This window comes from Fonsecaea monophora, assembly GCF_001642475.1.
Source record: "Fonsecaea monophora strain CBS 269.37 chromosome Unknown Scaff157, whole genome shotgun sequence".
NCBI lineage: Eukaryota > Fungi > Ascomycota > Eurotiomycetes > Chaetothyriales > Herpotrichiellaceae > Fonsecaea > Fonsecaea monophora.
The window spans coordinates 37,131-54,814 of NW_019174088.1; the positions used below are offsets into that span (position 1 = coordinate 37,131).

The 17,684-nt window shown below is 51.8% G+C and overlaps 6 protein-coding genes across 6 annotated transcripts; 4 read left to right on the plus strand and 2 right to left on the minus strand.

The window, feature by feature from the left end:
• Window positions 1–2,322: 2,322 nt before the first annotated feature.
• AYO21_11402 (hypothetical protein) lies at window positions 2,323–3,073 on the minus strand (the record flags this gene model as incomplete). The annotated part of the gene is made up of 2 exons (XM_022661296.1): window positions 2,323–2,862; window positions 2,945–3,073. 2 exons carry the CDS (start codon window positions 3,071–3,073, stop codon window positions 2,323–2,325), a joined length of 669 nt encoding a protein of 222 aa, XP_022506402.1.
• Window positions 3,074–3,613: 540 nt separating this feature from the next.
• On the plus strand, window positions 3,614–4,970 carry AYO21_11403 (hypothetical protein; the record flags this gene model as incomplete). Its single annotated transcript, XM_022661297.1, has 2 exons — window positions 3,614–3,690; window positions 3,782–4,970. The coding sequence occupies 2 exons, from the start codon at window positions 3,614–3,616 to the stop codon at window positions 4,968–4,970; spliced, it is 1,266 nt and encodes a 421-aa protein (XP_022506403.1).
• Window positions 4,971–6,409: 1,439 nt separating this feature from the next.
• AYO21_11404 (hypothetical protein) lies at window positions 6,410–7,093 on the plus strand (the record flags this gene model as incomplete). The annotated part of the gene is made up of 1 exon (XM_022661298.1): window positions 6,410–7,093. The coding sequence occupies one exon, from the start codon at window positions 6,410–6,412 to the stop codon at window positions 7,091–7,093; it is 684 nt and encodes a 227-aa protein (XP_022506404.1).
• Window positions 7,094–9,001: 1,908 nt separating this feature from the next.
• AYO21_11405 (hypothetical protein) lies at window positions 9,002–9,646 on the plus strand (the record flags this gene model as incomplete). The annotated part of the gene is made up of 1 exon (XM_022661299.1): window positions 9,002–9,646. The coding sequence occupies one exon, from the start codon at window positions 9,002–9,004 to the stop codon at window positions 9,644–9,646; it is 645 nt and encodes a 214-aa protein (XP_022506405.1).
• A 5,031-nt stretch (window positions 9,647–14,677) lies between these two features.
• AYO21_11406 (hypothetical protein) lies at window positions 14,678–15,240 on the plus strand (the record flags this gene model as incomplete). Its single annotated transcript, XM_022661300.1, has 2 exons — window positions 14,678–14,797; window positions 14,857–15,240. 2 exons carry the CDS (start codon window positions 14,678–14,680, stop codon window positions 15,238–15,240), a joined length of 504 nt encoding a protein of 167 aa, XP_022506406.1.
• A 172-nt stretch (window positions 15,241–15,412) lies between these two features.
• AYO21_11407 (hypothetical protein) lies at window positions 15,413–17,007 on the minus strand (the record flags this gene model as incomplete). Its single annotated transcript, XM_022661301.1, has 2 exons — window positions 15,413–15,774; window positions 16,842–17,007. 2 exons carry the CDS (start codon window positions 17,005–17,007, stop codon window positions 15,413–15,415), a joined length of 528 nt encoding a protein of 175 aa, XP_022506407.1.
• Window positions 17,008–17,684: the final 677 nt, after the last annotated feature.

The window sequence follows — 17,684 nt, forward strand, 5'->3', positions numbered from 1 at the left end:
TGTGTTGCCGGTGTTCGCAGTTTATTTAGGAAGAAGTTCCACCCTCCCATCTCCCATCTCCCATTTCCTCAATCCTCGCCGTGCCGAGCATAGATTCTCGATACCCTTCCTAAATTAGCTAATGGCGTTGGCCAACCCCGCAACGGTCGCGACTTTGTTGGCGGAACGGAACGATTAATCTCGCTCCCCTCGGAAACGAAAAACATAAGGACCCATAGCGAGCCACTAATTATTAAGTTTGGCTGGAAAGGGGACAAGACAGCCCCCACGCCCCTAAGACCGGGCGGGGATTTGCCTGAAAAGGATCGGACACAGGCAAGGAACAGGAACAACACGTCGGTTTGTACATGTCCGACCACGCTGCATCTGGAAGAGAGCGAGACTGTGGCTTTGATGATGGGGCAGATGGTGAAGGCGAATGAAGGGGAAAGGCAGGGTCTGGGGCCAGCCGGCGGAGTTGCCCTTGTTCTAATCAACAAACGGGTCAGCCTCGAACTCATCTTCAACAGGACCCCACGTTGATGACTTTGAGGAAAAATTCTCCAACGGTGACACGAGTGAGGTACATGGCAGGCGACTACAAACTTTCTGCTTACGCCTTTTCCATTACAGGCTTTTGATTTTCATCATGGGTATCTTGCAAACAAGAAACAAGACTTTGGAAACACCACATTATGAGGCATGCACATCCCTACTTGATCTTCCGCCTCCTTGAGTCACCTCCAATTGCCCATCAACCTTTCCAAAGTCTACCGAGAAGGTCATCATGAAAACAAGGAATATTGGGGGACAATTTGTTTTCCTGCTAATAGCTGTTGGCAGATGTCCGTAATAGCTTTGGGAGTCTTGTGGTCGAAGTCACGCAAGAAACTTCCTCTGGTCTCAAGCAGCGTAGTGTAACTGTCTACCCTTGCTTTCGTTCAGGCTCGAGCTCGATTGCTCCCCAGAGAGTAATTTGACAGCTCTTTTGATAGATAGTGGATATCTGAGGCCATTTATCTCGACGTATTGAACGGCCGGAATAGGAGGTTGCGCTACGACATCATCCAGCGAGCTGTCGCGCTCCAAGAGCTCTTCTATTACTTGGTCGTCTGCTTCAAAGTACTCCCGAGGCCACTGCTTGTTCCAGACCCACCTCTGAGAGAATCGGTGGGTGTTGGGGCCAATTCCCGCACTCCCTCCTCCTCTTCTGTCTGCCCTTCTACCACACGTTGAGCTGACTTTCGAGAGCGTTTCAAAGGTTGCGGCATTGTACCTGGTGCAAAGGTATTTGGGGCTTGCCAGCCTCGGTTTCGTTCTCAAGGAGGCTCATGAGACGTGCTGGGACTTTCGGGCTCCTGGAGAAATGGTCATGATCAACAAACGGCCAGTAATTGAACGGAGGAGAACCCTACCTCTTGATCCCGCCGGGGTCCACCTGCAGACAATAGCTCAGTCTCCTGCATCTTTTCCCTGCTGATGGCTTCGGGCTGTGAGATACAATCCAGTCGCGCACTTCCTCCAAGTTCGCGTGGCTCGACTCAGCGTGCGTCCGAAAGTTTCTTGATTCCGTCGGGCACTAACGAAATGCCGCCGTGGGTGTCAAAAGGGGACGTGTTCGTCCTGTAATATGGATAAAATTGCTGTCCCCTTTCAGCGCCTCGAGGTACTCAGCCGTTCGCCATCCTGGAAAGACGTGCAGCGAGTCCAGGATCGTCCCATAGCCACTAGGGCCTGACTTGCAGTCAAAATACGGCCGTGCAGTGAAGTGTTGCGCAAGGGGAGCAGGCTACGAGTGCCAAGCCATCTTACCCCTCCATTGGCTGCAAATCCGTGAAAAAAGGAAGACTCGCATAGCCCATTCAGCACCACCACCGCCATCTTCTCTTCAGATCTAGCCGAGGCGTCATAGGAGGTAGGGTGCAGGATATGGCGCTGGTCACTACTCGGTGCAGAGCTCATCACTCACACAGCCTGCAAAGGCGGGCACTGTGGAAAAGAACCCACGTGAAAAACCCCATGTGATATAGCAAGGGACATGGCAGAAGATATTTACTTTATTGTTGGGACGTTCTGAACGGCGGTGACAATATCAAACCGCCATCTCGATTCAATACGCAGATATCGTGCTCATTCTTTGAAACATCAATCTACGACAACGGAAAGCCTTCACAGTGCTAGTCGATATCCCATGCTCAGAGACATTGATTGGTGAGTTCGATGGTGTTCGCACGCTTTATTGCTATGTATCTCACGAAACTCGTCTCAGAACCGAAAAAGCCGAGCCAACTCACAGGGCAATGTGCTGCCTGCCTCTCCCTTCGACGAATACTTGATAACGCGCTATTTACCAGCATTTACCATGGCGTCCCTGTCAGCGGCCAAGATCTGCTGTATAGCCGGCCTATCCATGCAGCGCTTCCACCAAGCACTCACAGCCTCGCGACCAAAGATGACATCCCCATACCCGCACGCAAAAAGCCGTTGGACCAGTGGGATGTAATAGATATCCGCGAGAGTAAAGGCATTTCCAGCCACATACTCTCTGTCCCGCAAGAGCCGATCTGCAACATCGAAGAACATCTCAACCGACCGCAGCGCATCCGAAACAACGGTCTCATTGGGAGAAAGCCCCATGAAACGCTTGGCGAATTTCTCAAAGGCGATCTTCCCTGCCGGTTCTGCGAAGTAGAGAATTTCTGCAGACTCGGCCTGGTCGAAAAGCGCCGTGGCTTCAATGTCCGAGGCCGATGGGAGTAGTGGAAAGGAGTACTTCCGTGTCAGGTATTTGCAGATCGCACGACTCTCGTATAGAGTGAACCCGCTGGGGAAAACGACGACGGGTATTTTACCCCACGGGTGACGTTTCATGTTCTCTTCGGACTGGATGCACAGCCATTAGCGATGTGTTCTCTGCGCCGAGGAGCCGCGACGTCTCCAGAAAGAGACGGATGCACAGACGCACCTTCTGCTCTCCCTTCTGGAGGTTAACAAGAACGAAGTCGTAGTCGGTGAAGCCTCCTTCCGCGAGGGTGAGACGAACACGATCGGTGTTGGTCGAGCCGCGCGCGCCATATAGGGTGAAGGCTGGCATCTTGAGGCGAAGCGGCAGTTTTGGTACAAGTCCAGGTTTCTTGGGGATGGCCTTCCACATGTGCAATACTCATTCTGATGAGAAAGCGAGACCATGGTGCCTGCCACTCAATATATAGTCGGTCCGGACGGTTGGAACTAGCAAAGGGGCTCTGACACTCACTTCCGCAATAGGAATGGAAAGCGCGCCGTCCAATGAGACATACCTGTCGTACGACTACCGGCCATGGAGATGCTCTTCTGCGAGACATGGTTCCACCTTTCCCGGCTGCAACTGACCGAGCGATATACAAGGCTGTTGAATCTGGTTGGTGGGTTCGCTCCTCATACCAAATGAGGCTAGCGTCGGAGTTTCGGCCTTCGGCATTTGGAAGTTGATTTGGACCGAGGCGAGACGGTGTCGCCTCTTCTGATGCTCTTTGGTGATGGGAGTTGTAGCTTTTCATTCATCTGTTCGGAATTTTTACTTGTTACGATCAGTACCCATTGTCTGCACGGTGCTGTAAAAAAGAGCCACACATCTCGCACTCCCTACCTAGCGATGGCCAAAAGCGTCGTGGCTCATCGACGCCACATCCAATCTAAACCCAAGGTGAAAACCGGTTGTGGCACTTGCAGGTCAGTGCCGCTCTCGTCCCTGGCCAGCTATCCAAGGCGGAGGCTCGCATGGAAAGCCAGCCTGGTAGTGATTGCGCTGACTCAGACTTAGGATACGGAAGGTGAAATGTGACGAAAATAAGCCCTCGTGCCACAAATGCGTCCACACTGGCCGTGTCTGCGACGGCTATGCGTCTCTGTTTAGATTTTGTTCCAGTAAATCTACCAAAAACGCCCGTGGAGACGGCGGCATCAAGTCAAGTGTTAGCGTATCGACCACCGAGCACACGGGAATGGAAATCTCGCTTCACGACATCGACCTTCTCAATCGGTACTTTTCGACCAAAACCATGTTCGATGTCAAGCTGGACTGTGACGAAGAAGCTAAGCAGGTCCTGCAGGCTAGTTTGACTGATCCGTCTATACGGCACGCAGTGTCATCTCTGAGAGCTCTTCGCGAAGACCGCGAGACCACCGGAGATGTTCCGGCGTCTGCCGCGCAGCAGACCCCGAGCCATGACTACGGCCTCCAGCAATATTGTATGGCCCTGGGGGGTCTCGCATCTACCATGTCCCTAGGCACCAATGGCTTAAGGTCGGCATTGCTTTGCTGTCAGATCTTCATCAGCATCGAACAAGTGCGGGAGAATTACGCCGTGATGGCCCAGCACCTCGTCCGAGGACTCGGGATCATGCGTGAACACCGTGCACGACCGACATTTGATGCCGCGTATGAGCTGACACCAGCACACCCTGACCGACTCCCTTTTCTGGACGTCTTCATCATCAAGTTGTTCGCTGCACCGTGCAGGTTTGCAGAACCTCCAGCACCAGCTGACACGGGTGTGATGACGGTATCAGAGTCTTCGGTCTCGCCTCCTGAACAGCGCGCTGCATCTTGCAATCTTCGCACGATCGCACCTGACGTGCGAACAGAGCTTGCGAGAATCGCTTCATCAACGCTCGAATTCCTCGGACAAGTATCACGGGTCGACTCGACGGGAGCAGCTGTTCGACTTCGGTCGCAGAAAGCGACGCTGCTAGACTCGTTGGCATCGTGGCTCGCGGCTCTTGACCCCCTCCAGGCGGAGACCACACCTCCAAGGCCGGAGCTTCTTTCAGTGTCCTTCCTGCGCCTCTTCCACTTGATCCTGAGAATCGTTCTCTTGGGATCCCTCGACTGCTCGCCCGAAGCTTGTGCCGCGCTGCAGACCGAGAACGAGAGATTACAGTGTCTTGCCAGCCAGGTGGACAGGAGGGTCAAGGCGTATCGATCGTCGGGTGGGACTCGAGGTCGATAGGGTATTAGAGGAGTGTGCTGTTGATGTTGAACGGCAAAGTGGGCACAATTCTACCAGACATTGTATCTGCTTTCGTGAGTCTGTCTGCGTACAATGCCATGGCCATAATTCTGACATCACCGAGTGAATAATGCTTAGCCAAACTCACCTCGTTAGAGACAGGCAGGTCATCACCTTCGACCAAGCTGCCGCCAGCAACCTCGCTGACTTCTCCTTCCACGACATGCTTGGCCAAACGGCTTTTACGCGACTCCACACCTTGGTGAAGTGGTACAATGAACCAACGGATGCCAACCCTCGCGTCGTACAGCGTGCACACAATGCGTCGACCGATAAAAAGGTCCACTCAAAGTGTCGACAACCGTTCGCGGCGTGGGCGAAGACGGTGGACGGTACCGTTGGGACCAACTATACCTTTCGCGCTATTGTGTCCAGAATTAGGCAATTCTAGGCTCTCGCTCACTGCAAGATGTTTGTCACACAGACTTGCCCAACACGGTGTCCACTCTAGCTGTCAAGAAGGGTGGTGAAATTGGGGGCTACCGCCCCACCTGGGTTGGGCACAAAGAGCGCCCACCAATCCACAGTCAACGCCAGCAAACAGTCCAGCCGGGCCTCGACAAGGTTGGGGTCAGTAGCAAGGATGTGTTCAACCCATTCAGAGACCTCGTACTAATCATACGGTAAACAATGGAGGATGGCTCTTGAGGCTGCTTTGAGACGTGATCGAGAGGAGTTTTCATCAAAGCCATGCCCATGATGCAGTGGTATTGGTGGAGGTTTCCATTCGGTGGATGAGGACCTCAACTTGGAGCGCGTCAACAACTATTGTTTAGATACCTACTGAACGCTCTGACAGAAGACGAAGGGGGAAATGGAGTGAAGACTGGTACACCTGGTATGAAGACGGATCGGTGCTCGGGACCTACAGAGGGCAGCCAGCCAACTGCAAGGTTTCGAGAACAAACCATCCACATGACACACTCATATGATCACAACTACCACGACTCGCTATTGGCCGCACAGCCTGATGGAATTCTGTCAGTAATGCATGCACGGGAAGAAAAAAAAAACCAGGGTGGCTTCCGTCTTCCATTCGAGGGAGTGGACAGACCGAACCGACCAATCAGGGTGCATTGTACCTCGGGGCCTAGGAGGCTCAGCAACCATTCGTCCATGGCACCCAGGGTGTGGGTGTGACTGAATTCCGTCCTCGGTGAGGCTGGAAATCTAGGCAGAATGCCCTAATAAGGGGGGGGGGGGGAGGAAACAGAATTCTGACCCCCCTTTTCCCCCCTCTGGGCGCATGGGGTCATCAGGCCCGGAGAGACCCATAACTCCGTCGTCCAGAAGACTATATAAAGAAGCCCTTTTTTCTCCTCTTGCCTTGGTCTCCCCATGAACCTCAGTCCTCCTCACTCTTGACAAAAGAAAAAGCCATGCATTTCCTCCTCCTCGGCGCCACCGGAGAGGCCGGCCTGAACGTCGTGATGGAGTTGCTCCTTCAAGGCCACACTGCCGTGGCCCTCGTGCCTCCCTCTGCATATACCAAACTCGTTTTCTTTCACCGCCGCCTCACCATCGCGGTTGGCTCGCCGTTGTCAAAGGCCGACATAGAAAACGCCCTCCACGCGGCCCCTTCGCTGACACCCTCGGCGGCCATCATCACCTTGAACACGGTCCGCCCGTTCGCAGGCCGGATCGCGCCTCCTCGATTCCTAGCAGATTCGTGCGCCAATGTCTGCGATGTGTTGCAAGCCGCGGGCATTTCTCGTGTCGTCGTCAAGTCCGTGGCTGGTGTGGGCGATTCGTTCGCCCACCTCCCCTGGGAGGTCAAGGCGAGCATGCTGTTGACTAGCGCCAAGTACCCGTTCGAGGATTACGGGCTTGTTGACGAGGAGATCCGGAGAACCAAGATGGATTGGACGCTGGTGAGGGCTGTGAGGGTGCAATATCACGATTCGATGCCCCCGACCCAGAAGTTAGACGTGGAGACGCTGGGCAGCATTGGTGAGGGGATGGGGCTCGCTGATTGCGTCAGTGGAGTAAATCTGGCGAGGTTCATGGTCAAGGTGGCCGCCGAGGGGCTCTTTGTCAGAGAAGCAGTGGTTGTGAGGGATTGACTGACGTGGTCGACCAGTGTTGCTGGGACCCATAGTCGTTGATCTCGTAGGGACTTGGTCTTGACGCAGGCAGTCCTTGGCGTTATTTACCAAGAGTCATCAATACAGAAGACGTGATGTACGAAAAACGTGAGAAACTCCATCGTGTAATCTATTCGATTGAGGCTATACTTGTCGAGGGTTTGAAGCTCGACACAGCCGTCTCGGTACCTGGTGTTTCAACAGTGGCCAATCGAGCGATTGCGCATGCGTGTCACGAGGAATGCCCCTGTCACGGGGGAAATTATCCCATTTCAGGTACTCCCTCTTCTGCCAACCCCGTCCCAATGTTTTGCTCTTATTTTCACACCAATGATATTGGCTCCTTAGCCGCTGACCCAGTGCAATCACACGGAACAGGAGTGGCAAAGCGAAATACGAAGCCAGTGCCAGATGTCCAAATGTGGGCCTTGTGGTTGTGTATGCATGCACTATTTTGGGCTGCAGGCTGGTGGCTCTGGTGAGAAAAGCCAAACGATTCCTCTCTTGATCAGTTATTCTGGCCAATAAGACTCCCCGGGTAGATTCTATGACGAAGACAGTGTCTCCACTCGAACGGCGACGGTGTCAGCCTCAACGCGGGAACATATTTTCGACTAGACTGGATCTGGTGATATTTCCATTTTCATTATCAGCCAAGCACGGACAAGTAAGAAAAAGAAAAATAGCAAGATTCCACACTTTTGCATCGCAGGCTTCCGAGAAGGAACTTTTCGACGTGGATGTGGCTGGCCCGGCCCTTCTGTCATGGCCATCCTGGAACGGCATTTCCCGTAACCTCGCGGATTGGTCCTTCAAAAGTCTTGGTACAGGTTCAGCTGACCGTTTTTCCGCACCGAATAGAGCCAATCAGTAGGCAGTGTCCAATGTTGGGGTCAGGCTACCCCGGCTCCAAAGAGGAGGGGTGCAACATTCCTGTGCAGAAAATGATGTGGCCAAATTTTCTTTTTCCGCGGGCAGTCAGTGCGACGAAATGGCAAAGCACGACAGAGAGACAAAAGGACGACAGGGGAAGATACGAGAGTACCAATGAAAGACGAAAACGGTGGTGCTACAGTGATGCCTTCACCGCTGCTTCACTCTGCCTGGCCAGGCGCAGTTGGATGAGATTCCCAACGTTTCTTGTGAACAGGGATAAAGAAGTGTGTGCAGTCTCCTGACTAGAGGGTACTTTGGACAGATAGCCAAAGATCCCCGCAGACTACCACAGCCAACATCGACTGTTGGTCGAGGGGATGCCCAACGTTGCTTGTAGACAGGGGTAAAAGAAGTGAGCGCAGCCTCCTGACTGCAGGGCACTTTGGGTAGACAGCCAAAGATCCCCGCAGACTACCACAGCCAACATCAATTGTTGGTCGAGGGGATTCCCAACGGATTTGCCATGATACCGGACAGTAGCCCAGCCAGAGAGGCATTGATTGGCAGCCTCATCGCTTGCAAGCAAGGGGTGTAAGGGTGCATGTTTTCCTGGAGCGAAACAACATGTGCCGCGTGAACCAAACTAGTGTAATGCTGTGCAACGTATCATCAGCAAATCAAACATGGGAGGGCGGGGCATGATTGATCGCTGATTCGATATCTGGATAATTGACAGGTTCTTTGTCCAATATCTCGCCGGCTAGCGCCTCTCTCTGCTTGGCCGACGAATCATAAGTTCCCCCCCTTTTTCCTGCACCGGAGCCTCTAACCCATTTAGCTGCTTATTCCTAGCTTCAGGCCTCCCTATCCACTCTTCGCAATACATTGATTGGCATACACAAAGCTGCCTCCTTACGTCAAGTATACTAAATAACCCCCGAAATGAATTCACCTCGACTGACAAGTCTTTACTCTCACAACAACCCAAAATCCTCCAGAAAACCTGAACCAATGTCAGACCCAGTTGGCAACAACGCACCACCAGCGCTCGGTGAAGAAGCCGCGTCACTAGTATCGGACGAGGTTTTGCTGCGTCTATGGAATCGAGTCCAAGAGGACGCCTGGTCAGACAATGTTGCACTCAACTTCTGGCTGCACCTATTCGCGAAATACCTGTTCTCGGGCAAGCAATGGATCGTCGGTGTCGACAACAGTCCCTTAGACATCGAGCCGCTCATGACAGACATGTCTGTCCAATATCTGGGACACGCGGGCATGCAGACCCTATTTTTCCACATGCTCACAAACAAAGAAGCTACATGGGCTGACTTGGTCGAAATCGAAACCCAGGCATATGTTGCCTGCGCGGAATATCTGAGGGCGAATCCGGACATCACACTCGTGTACGCCGTGACAAGTTTCGGGACCAGAGCGAGGATCTGGTTCTGCCGTCAGGGCTCGAATTCCTTGCAGGAGCTGGTTGGGTCGGACGATGGGTCTGACGATGGGTCTGAGGCGTCGAGATACGTGGAGGCCCACGGCAGCGACGCCATTGTCCTTCGGAGAGGTTTTAGTTACATGATGACGTACCCGCCTGTTGCTCGTCGAGGCATCAACCACGGGTCGAGGTCTCCTGCATCATCTCGCCGTAACTAACCTCGACTTCGAAGAGGCTTCATGTGATCGAGAAGGGTTGAAAATTAGTGGAGGACCACAAATGAGATAGCGGGTATGAAAGTTTCATTGAGGGCATTGAAGACAGTTATCGACCTGTGTACCTAAAGCTCATGTCAGACTTGCGGCATCAATCATCACGATCTACCATCCACGTGCAACTAGCTGCCAAGGGTGCCAAGGCAATTTAATACAGGTCATGCCAAAACCCCCGCTAACGTTCATCTCGAACAGTTAGCAGCCCACCCTGAGGTGAGGTGCAGTAGTCACTTTTTGAAAAATTACTAGTGTCCAACGAAGATGAAATGACACACTTACGACAGGCAAAATGACTAGTTCTAGGAGATACTGGGAGATACGAGGAGATACTAAGCACTAGGGGTGTCATAATAACGTGGCTACTCACTGTAGTGAACGGCTAAGTTTTCCCTAATAAAGTGGCCACGGAATTCTGGCACCCCCTAGTGCTGGGAGATACTGGGAGATACTAGGAGTGACTGGGAGTGACAAGAAATGGGTTATAAGAGAGACTGTGAAAGGTGTTGAAAAGACAAACGCGTGACACGCTAAGCTCTAGGGGCCTAAAAGGGACTAGTTTAACCGGCCAACTTGACTGTATGGCTCCCCCTGAGCCCGAGTTGAACTTGTCATGTTCCTCCATCGAGCCACGTACCGCGCAGGCATCCCAGCCTCCCAGTACAGCACTTTTCACAGATTGGATGATGCCGAATCACCGAGATGAGACATCTGGATGAAGTTGCCCAACTCATTCCGTCGACTTCGGAAAGCGGCGCATGACATTTTCCCTGGAGAAATACCAGAGAACATCAAAAGCACAGATGGCGAAATGATGTGTCAAAGTTTGACGTAGAAGCTTTGCAGGAGATTGCTGGCCGTGCCCTTCCGCTCTGCTTGTGTGAATATCGTCAAGCTGCCGGAAAGGCCTTCACAAAAAAGTTTTCTCACTTCGGATGGGGGAAAAAAAAATGGAAAGGATGTCCTCGCACGGATTCCTGATCCAAATGCGGGCCACACCGCACTACGTCGTTACTGGCAAGGTTATCACGGCGCAACCTAGAACAGGAGGAATCTCTACTATTAGGGTGTAATTATAACATGAGATTCTGAGATGGAAAGTCTAACTGGTAATGAACCGAGGCGAGGCTCTTGGCCAGAGGCATCAACTCGTACGGCGGTGGGCATGGTGTTGGGGGTAACGGTTATCGCACAGCGACGACGAAACAGCATAGAAAGTCCTGATCAGATAGATTCAAAACTTTGATTGATCACTGTCCTCTGTATCCTTGTGTTCCTTGCTTGGACTCCCCTTGACAGATTGGCAGGTTGATCCTTCTTGAAAGATGAAAGAGAAAGGGGACCTCAGATCCAGTGTCAGAGATCTAACCAATCAGTGGCGAAGAGTGCCATCCTGTACATTGTACGGGCAAATTCAACCAATCACGCCTAGATTCTCCCATTACAGTAATATGACGTAACTCGCGGTAGAATAGTTTATTTAGATACTTGGTATCGTACAGGGTAGTTGGCCTTTGTACGGGGTATCCTACACTTGACATTGTCAAGGCCGTGGTAGAGGTAGCTACTGTTGACATTGTCAGTGTTCGGACGGAACCATCTTGTCATTTTTCTGATGAATGTACAATCTAGCTTCGAAATACCTTGCAGCTTCCTGTGGCTAGAGTTGTTACTTGGAGTTCACGGAATCCGACATCACCTCCTCATCCGGTTGGTTGGTACCGAGTATATACTCATAGAAACGGGCTCCAGGCCGCTAATTATGCAACGCGTGGCCAACCATGTCCGAGTCTGGGCGCTTCGGCTTGGTAAAGAATGTGGTGGCCACACAAACGAAGTTGACAGCATCGGCACTGTCGAAATACGGGAGCACGACCAAACGCTCACTGCCACAAAATTCGGTTCTGTGTTTTATGAATCCTATCATTTTCGTGTTCATCCTCGTTCCTCGATGGAATGACCGTGCCAAACCGCATTGTAAAACCTGTGAACCTTGTATGTAGGTCAGGAGAATTCTCCTCTCGTTTTGCGCGTGATAAAATTCGTGTGTTTCCCGTGTCACCCTCACAGATGCGGTATGGGTAGGTAACCTACCTCACTCCCTCCCATTCAAGTGATTTCAACCTGATCACATGGCCCACGGAAAAATTTAACACATAAATATTATCAATCCCGAAATCCCTCCACAAATCGCAAAGACCCCTACTCAGGAAAGAGACTGTCAGAGTCAACAAAACCAAAAAAAGAAAAATCAAGAAAGAGACTTAATGAAGTCAACAAGGTGGAATACATTTGGTTCTAGTAGGCGATCCTCCTCCTCTACCGAGCGAGACAGATATATCAGGAACCTGGCAGCGAGCCAAAAAGGAGTCAATATATCTAACAACAACTACAACGAACGGAAAAACCTGCCACGGCGGGTTTAACTTCCCACCACCCCCTTCGAAAGGGGCTGGTGGAAAAAGTTTTTTGTTTTCTGAGAGGACTAAGACGAGGGATTTTCGAACCGTGAATTTGTGTGTGTGGGTGAGTGTGTAGTTGTTGTGCCCTATGGTAGTTTGTGTTGGGCGGGTTCCCTGATGCAAACACCTCAGCTTTCACATCAACAACCAGACCTTTTCGCCAAGGACTTGCAAGGCTGAACAGAGCCTGTATAAACTTTCTCCTCGATATGAAAGTAGCCAGCAATACACCTAGTTTTACGTGTGGCCACAGAGACAGAATCTCCATGATGGGAAATGATTTGACAGATTTACATGACCGAGTGTACTTAATTGTGAAGCGGCCCGACAGTTTCTCAGAAACTCCTTGCCAACGTGGTTTGAAAAAGAATTATCGTGCCGCCGGCCCCGCGAGCACGTGGGGATCAACTGTTGTAACTGTCCTTCAACGGCCGTCGACCCAGGCGCTGACTTTGGTTAGGTAACCTTTCTAATTCCGTAGTGAGTGAACCTTCACCGCACTAAGTTGGAGACTACATCAATACATGGGAATTGGCACCATTTGCAGAAAACACGACCAAGTGTTATAGTGCTTGCTCTTTTACCACGAAGAAATGTACCAGTACAAGCCCCCAAGAAGCAACGTAGCATTCCAGCCCAAACGCCTCGACGCCACACGGTCCTGTGCGTGTCGAAGGAAGATCTTGGAGGATCGGGTACGTATACTTGTACATGTAAGCTGAACATCAAATCTCAGTCCACCACTACGGCAGTGCTGACGACTTTGCTCACATTCTACCCAACCAAGAGTTCTGATCGATATTTTACTCGTGACCAGTCGTTGCGTCACGATACTTGTGGGGGCAATAACGAGCATCAATCTAGGATGGGATGAGACAGCACAACAGAACGTCCTTCAGGGGGAGACAGAAGCCTTCTCAACATGTGCCAATCGCATCTTGAACCTTTGAATCTTGTAGACTAGGAGGCTAGGTTCGTTTGCGCGTAATAATTTCGTGTCCAAAGGTCGTCACAGATGCAGGTACCTCTTTTTTGAAGTGGTTCAATGTGAATACTGTGTAGGAAGGAGACTTTGAGTGCGAATCATCCGTACAGGAAGCAGGTGGTGGAGCAGTTGGGGGTGTCGAAGCATCTTCTCGACATGATATTGGCGATGCACTTGGATTGTTGGGGGAGGGCAGCGGTGACGAGGAAATCTTGCGTGTTGGAGATCTTCGCCCGAGGAATAAACATTACGTGAGCATATTTCGTCTCTAGCCTTGTGCCCGACGACCTGTCTGGAGTGGCCCTTCTCGCCTCAAAGTGGCTTGGGTAGTAGCCATCATATCCTCAATCAACCAGACCTGGTATCATTTAGAATCTGTTCCCCTGCCGTTGGACCATTGTGTTGTCCGGTCGAAAGTCACCATGAGACAGACAACTCGATCACGTGTGCAGGCAATTCCCTGAGCACCAACGAAGAAAAGTCCGCCCCAGCCAGATAGCAGTCTCATTGCGTATACCTCGGCACTCTGTAGCAGGGGTCAATCGGGATAATCTTCCATCTTTTGACACCCACTTGTGCACGGCCGCAACACCGACTCCAACAGCGTCTTGGCCAAAATGATCCAGGCAAGGGAAAAGCCGAGACTTGAGCAAAACCTTCCGAACATGTGAGATACCGCAGGCAGGAAGTTTAGGCACTGCACGGTCCGTACCGAGGCGTTGAGCAAATTACTCGTACTCCTAGTAGGAACCTTTACGAACTCAGGGGCGGTGCTCACGCTACTCAGGAGACACCTCCAGGATCGTCTAGCCGGGTTTGGCTTCACACAGCCACGGTTCAGAATAGTATAGTCACAGCCCAGGTCAAATAACGGGATGCTCGGGCCTAGAAACGGAAATGGACTTTGAAGAGGTCAAGATTCGCCGTGGGGGTAAAGTGCTATGTACCACAGTCCACCTCTGCGAAAGACCAAAGACGCTGAAACCACCTTGTGACATCTTCGACCCTTCGCAGACCAGATATCCAACACTTTCGGGCACCATTGCTTTGAATTGGCACTGCCGGCTTGGGCATTCCTCTCCATCTTGATGTTGTCCTCCATTTCGTATCCGTCAAATCGGTGTCGTCGGCAACCTCCATCAGATAATCACCCTAGAGAGATGCCAGAGCGACGGCTAAGTGGCTGCGATAGGTGCTAAACGCCTTTCCTCGAAGCTTCGCAACGAGAATGTGGAGAGGTGCTTCCACATCTTCTCGTGACTGCTCAAAGGGTCCTTCCTAGCCTCCAAATCGCGCATAGTATAGGTCATTTGAGAGGACAGTTGCCGCTGCCAATAAGATCGATTCCCGCATCGATCTCCCGACAGCAAGGCTGGCTATTCAGGAGTACGCTGCTCGCAACAATTATGTTTCATTCAAAGAGTATGGCACTTGAATTCGCGGAGGACTGGACTGGGTTGGCAGGGCAGATTACTTTCGATATTGACAATCCATCGACAATCCTCAATGGATCAGTCGCAGATGAAAAAAATGTGGATCAAGATCATCGAATCCTACCGCCACCAGCACATTATTTGTAACAAGAACGCCCAACAGTGGCAAGCGAACTCTACGTCCAAACCAGAAACGCCGGACTCTACACCACAAACTGTTAGCACAACAAGAGATATTCAACAAGAGATATTCGACACCTGTCTCTTGAGACATAGCGGTACTCGTTCATGATGGGCGACTTCCGGACCGAGAAGAGCAGTCCGCGGCGAAATGGAACTCGGTCCGATTCACCTGACTCTGGACAGCTGAAACGGAAGCGCGAGCTCCTCGATGAAGGACCAGAAGAAATGCACAAGCGACAAGAGGTGGTAGACTCTCGTCCAGAGGACGTCGACCACAATGATCACGGTGCAGCCAATGCAGCCTTCAGGAGTTACCAGGAGCTGTCTTTGCTCAGCCCTCGGAAGGCTAAAAACGCGGTTGAAAAGTTTGCGAGGGACATAGGCGCAGGCCTGAGGTCGTATGTATCAGACCTGAACAAGGACGCGGGCCGCAACAGGCGAAAGGAGAAGGTGGCTGAGAGGAAAAGCATAGGGTAAGGCCATGTTCGTTGGGGCCCAGATGTCTGTCAGCGGTCTTCCAATCTGACGTGCACATTTGTGGCTCGTAGTTGCCAAAGGAAATCGCCAGCCACAAGGTAGGACGACTCGAGCAGTTGCCGTAATTCCTGGAAGAGCGCCAGTCAGAAACGCCTCCTTCCTACCAGTCAACCTAATAGCTCTTTTGGATCGAGCCTTTCCCCCTGATATCGAGGCACGGATATGCAATCCTGGATCGTGGCAGACAAGAAAGGAGATAAAGATAACGAATTCCAATCACTTTCATCCATCGTGCTCGCTCATTACGAGACTCTTCCTCGTTGACATCCTCGAAAGACTGATGTTCGAGTAATTGCCCTCTTTCCTCATCCGATTGAGCTGTATTAAGCGCATTCTGCTTCAATTGTTCTTCCCGTTGCTTAGCCTCATGATATTGATCCCGTGGCACCCACCTCTCAGGCCCGGCGCCGATGACATCCTTACAGGCCTCGAAGCGCACGTCCGCCTCGATCTGTGCGGCATTGAGCAGATCTCCTGTCACGTGTCAGTTTACATTCCGGTCGATTACACGTTCTGTAAGCGAAGCCTTGAACTGAGGCTGGCTGGGCCTTGGCGCCGCCATGGCGCTAGTGATGGATGGATGAAAAGCAGCCACAAGGATCAACACATTCGGCTAGTGTGCATCTCACCAAAAGCGCTAATTATTCCAGCTTCGCACCTTCGGTAGTGGCTCTTGGCGTTGACAGACCCAGCTAGATTCAGTACATGCTTTTACACGCTCTTACACAAAGTGGTACCGTCAGAGAAATACTGTACGCGTATCCATCCCCGCCGTTTTTCGGCTCGGGCATTCTTACTCTCTTTGTCCGAATGGCACCGGCACCACTCGGTGCTGTCTCCGTCCCCGATGACACCTCACGTGATGAAGCCTCGGTTTTCACATGCCTCGATCAGCTGCAGTCCCGGTTCGTACCCACGTGCGTGGTTGATGGACGATTCACTGTTTGTCCCGACTGCCGGCGGCTGGCTCTGGATCGAACCGCACAAATTTACAACAACATACCGTGAAATTCAAAGTGAATGCCCTCAAGCATGTGGTAGCCAAGACAGTCAGGATGGACATGGTCCAACACTCAACGAGAACCGGGATCCGCACCTTCAAAAGATAGCGATAGGTGGAAATTGATGATGAGACTGCCTGCCTGGCCACTGATTATGCAGTTGAATGAGATGACATTGAGGTGCACACTCGCAATCGATTTCAGTCAAGAAAGTTGAACCTTTGGCGTACTTACCGCGAGCCAGTCTGACAAGCCTGAAGGTCCATGAAACTTTTGCTTGAGGTGTCTCCCAAGAGTCTGGGCATATTTTAAGGAGTCAGTACTTTGGAGAAAGAGAGGAAAAGAGATGCGAAGGGGGAAGAGGCAGTACGGTGAACCCCGAACGGTCCCTTGTTCAGCTTAGGGCGGAAGAATTCTTAATGGACCGCCCTCATCATCGTCAAAGTAGACATATGGGTCGCGCCATCCGTCTTGGTCTGGATCCCATTCGGTTGGAAGCGCAAGTGCTTATCATGGCAGGACAGGAGGTCGTTCACGTACGAGTCTCCGGTATTTTATGTCCCGTCTCTCGGGATTTGATTTCTAGGGGAATCTCATTGTTCTCGAGGTTCTTTATCTCCAGGGTGAGAGGTCGATTTGTCAAACGGACGAATCCTCGGTCGTCGATGGTGAAGGGCCCGATGCGAGGGAATCCGATGCGGCCCATTTCTAGTATTACTCGTGACAGGCTGCGGAAGAGATTCTTGCGTAGTCGACTGTCCGACTTGCCCGTCTCCCAGGTGTTTGATAGCATTTGGCCTTGGTCCTGGTCGATGTATTCGATGAGTAAGTGGCAGCTTCGCACGGCAGCTTCTCATTACCATTTCCAGGACATAGGTTATGCCCGACGCGATATGGCGGCGGAAACCGAATCAAGATTCGTCGTCCTCCGTTACGGACAACAGTCACCGGAACACAGAGGTTGAAGCTCCCACTCGTCCAGTCTCTTCAGTGTGCGACGCGGCACGCAGAGGGAGAGGGTAGACCCATATGATGTGCGACGCGTTGCTGGATGAGCTTCTGGCGGCGGTTGATGAAGTTGAAGAATTCGAGTCTCGCTTTGGGCCACGTCAGGTGGAGCAGGATGTTGACTTCGCTTTGTTTGGCCTCGCCGTAAGTGATGTCCTCGTGCAGAAGGGGAGCGTCGTGGGCATTGCATATAGATGCGTAGATAGATGCATGAATGAAAAGGAGGAAGGGATCTGTCTGCACGACGAATTCGTGGCGCATTGGTTTTGACTAAGTTGGGTGAGTGGGTCGTGTTGGGCGTGTGGCTGGAGGACAGGTATTGTCGCGAGGATGCGCCGAGGGGTTTCGCAATGTCGGGGTGTGTAGGTGCCGCCG